The 3,463-nt window shown below is 40.4% G+C and overlaps 1 protein-coding gene across 1 annotated transcript; it reads left to right on the top strand.

Moving 5' to 3' along the window:
* Window positions 1–3,240, top strand: LOC128864884 (uncharacterized). The gene is made up of 2 exons (XM_054104644.1): window positions 1–1,005; window positions 2,653–3,240. The coding sequence occupies exons 1-2, from the start codon at window positions 1–3 to the stop codon at window positions 2,659–2,661; spliced, it is 1,014 nt and encodes a 337-aa protein (XP_053960619.1). The 3' UTR covers window positions 2,662–3,240.
* The last annotated feature ends 223 nt before the right edge of the window (window positions 3,241–3,463 follow it).

The following is a 3,463-nucleotide window of genomic DNA, read 5'->3' as shown; positions in this document are numbered from 1 at the left end:
ATGAGCGTGCAGGTATGGCTGCAAGATTTTGAGAGCTATGCCGAAACTTTCCGTTGGACAGATTTACAGCGTTACGTATTTTGTAAAAGATCACTTAGTGGTACGGCAAAACTGTACATCGAATGTGAAGCCAAACCTCGCTCATATTCTCAGTTAAAAGCTTCGCTATATGCGGAGTTTAAGCCCAGAATTAGCGCAGCTGACGTACATAGTAAAATGGCAACAACAAGAAAGAGTCACGACGAAAGCTGCCGTGAATATTTGTACAAAATGATTGACATAGCATCACAAGCAGAAGTGGACGTTCCTTCTATTATTAGTTATGTCATACAGGGTATAAACGATTCGGCAAACGGTAAAGCAATTTTGTACGGTTCAAATTCTATACAGGAATTCAAAGAAAAACTAATAATATATGAGAAAATAAAAAAGAGTGAGAGTCAACCAAAAGAGAAAACGCAGGTTGCTTATGCGGACAAAAACAAAACAATGCAATCAAGAATTAAATCACGTTACTGTTTTAATTGCGGTTCGAGAGAGCATGAGTTTCATATGTGTCCTCAAAAAGAGAAAGGTCCAAAGTGCTTCGGATGTAATGACTTCGGTCATAAGCGTAACGACTGTCCAAAAGCAACAAAGTCATCTCTGGTGAATGTCGTTTCGGTCAACAATATGTGTGTTCCAGTGAAGGTCAACAGGGTCATCATCGAGAGTTTGCTGGACACTGGAAGCGACATTTGCGTGATCAAAGAGTCGGTGATGAAAATAATTAAACCGATGTCTTTTGACAGAACTAAATCAATATCCGTGGCTGGTTTGGGCTCTAAGGTGCACACTAAAGGTGTCTGCAAACTCAACATGGAAATAAATGGCGAGATCTACACTGACGTTGAAACTCACATCGTGAATGATAGGTGTATGAAATATAATCTTTTATTGGGTGCAAGCATAATTCGACAGGCGGTTGTAAAAATAGAGGCCGGTAAGTTGACGATGGTGAAAAAGGTAGGTGAATCTAAAGAATGCACTCCTGATGAAATAAGATCATGTCTATTAGCTGATATTGAACTTGAGGCGGTGGATAGCGAACTTGATTTTTCTATTGCATGCGACAAATCTGCGGTAGACGAGATTCGCAAAATGGTTAAAGAATACTCACCAGAAGTCCCTAAGCAATTACCTGTTCAAATGAAAATCATCCCATTAGACGAGGCACCGGTTTTCCAAAGACCACGGAGATTTCCACCCTACGAGCAAAATATCATTGATGAGCAAGTACGAGAATGGCTGCAGAAAGAAATCATAACGGAAAGTTCATCCGATTACGCTAGTCCAGTGGTTCTCGTAAAAAAGAAGGACGGCTCGCATCGTTTATGTATAGATTTCCGCGAGCTAAATAAAAGAATCAGGCGTGACCACTATCCGCTTCCCATTATTGAAGACCAATTAGACAAGCTGCAGGGAGCATTTGTATTCAGTACGATCGATCTGGAGAATGGATTTTTCACGTGGAGATAGAACCGGCGAGTAGAAAGTACACTGCCTTCGTTACGCAAAAGGGGCAGTACGAATTTCAGCGCGTGCCCTTTGGGTTATGTAATTCACCCAGCGTATTCCAACGTTACATAAACTACGTTTTCAGGAAATTAATAAATGAAAATATCGTTATAGTTTACATCGACGATTTAATTATACCCGCTAAAACAAGAGATGAAGGTTTGCAGCGGTTGAAGATGGTTTTAAAATGCGCCGAGGAAAATGGTATGTCGATTAAATGGTCAAAGTGTCAGTTTTTAAAGGCTGAAGTCGAGTATTTGGGCCACCTTGTGAAGGCAGGTGAGATTTCTCCTTCACCATACAAAATCAAGGCCGTTATGAATTTTCCACAGCCACGAACGACAAAGCAGGTGCAGAGTTTTCTGGGACTTACGGGGTATTTTCGTAAATTTATCCCAGATTACGCAGTTATAGCGAGACCATTAAGTCAACTTTTAAGAAACGGGATAAAATTTAATTTTGGGGAAAATGAAACCTACGCTTTTAATGAGCTTAAAATGAAATTAGTGAATCCTCCAATTTTGAAGATTTTTGAATACGGCCAGTACACCGAACTACACACAGACGCAAGTCAGCACGGATACGGCGCAGTGTTGATGCAGAAGAGCTGCGAGGACGAGGAGTTACATCCGGTATATTTTATGAGCAGAAAAACAAGCGACGTTGAAGCGAAGTATTCAAGCTACGAATTAGAGGTATTAGCAGTGGTTCAAGCGGTTAAAAAATTTCGCACTTATCTACTAGGACACTTTTTCAAATTGGTAACTGACTGTAAAGCTTTTGCTCTTACCTTAAAGAAAAAGGACTTGGTTACTTGCATTGCACGTTGGGCCCTTTTACTGGAAGATTATCAATACGAGGTTGAACATCGCTCCGGTACCAGAATGAGACATGCTGACGCTCTCAGCCGAAATCCAGTAGCCCTTTGCGCGCAAACAGACAGCATATCAATTCCGTTACGTCAAGCGCAATTAAAAGACGAAAAGATATGTGCTATAATTGAAGCATTGAAACATGGACCATATAAAGACTATGTAGTCCAACATGGAATTTTGTATAAAAATGTAAAAAATTCTTTCTTATATGTCGTTCCAGAGCAGTTGAAAAATACCATTGTTAGGACAGCGCATGAAGATGGCCACTTTCACCACCAAAAGACCAAAGAAAAAATTGAGCGTGAGTATTTTATACCTAACGTAGCCAAAAGAATCGATTCGTGCATCGCTTCCTGTGTGAAATGCATCTTAGCAGGGAGAAAACATGGAAAAAAAGAGTCTTTTCTCAATCCCATACCGAAAGGGGAACAACCACTAGAAACTTTCCACATTGACCATTTAGGTCCTTTATCTACAACAGCGAAAGGGTATCGATATATTTTCGCAATGATAGACAGTTTTACAAAATTTTGTTGGCTTTTTCCAACCAAAACACTCAACGTCGAGGAAGTTGTCAAAAAGTTTGAAATAGTGGCAGATACGTTTGGTTACTCCAACCGAGTAATCGCAGATCGTGGCGGCGCTTTTATTTCAAACGTATTTAGATGTTACTGCGACGATCACGGTGTAAAGCTTGTGCACATTACTGCAGGAGTTCCCAGAGGTAACGGTCAGGTGGAGAGGCTGAACTCAACGATCATATCTGTACTAACGAAGCTCTGCGTAGACAAATTAGATAAATGGTTTCAACAAGGTCCTGTTCTACAAAGGGTATTAAATAACACGTTTCACCGAGCTATTCAATCAACGCCGTTCGAACTGTTGGTGGGAGTTAAGATGAGAACTAAAAACGAAGAGAAAATTATGCAATTGGTAGAGGAGGATTGGATTGATGGGTTCAACAAAGGTAGAGAAGAAGCACGTGAGAACGCAAAGAAGGCCATATGTAAAATGCAAGAAGAAAACCGAAA

The sequence above is a fragment of the Anastrepha ludens genome, chromosome 5, assembly GCF_028408465.1.
Source record: "Anastrepha ludens isolate Willacy chromosome 5, idAnaLude1.1, whole genome shotgun sequence".
Taxonomy (NCBI): Eukaryota; Metazoa; Arthropoda; class Insecta; order Diptera; family Tephritidae; genus Anastrepha; species Anastrepha ludens.
This window is presented reverse-complemented; position numbering and strand designations above follow the sequence as displayed.

Bases quoted from the DNA above. Each gene is read 5' to 3' on its own strand.
- LOC128864884 (XM_054104644.1), top strand. From the start codon at position 1: ATGAGCGTGCAGGTATGGCTGCAAGATTTTGAGAGCTATGCCGAAACT.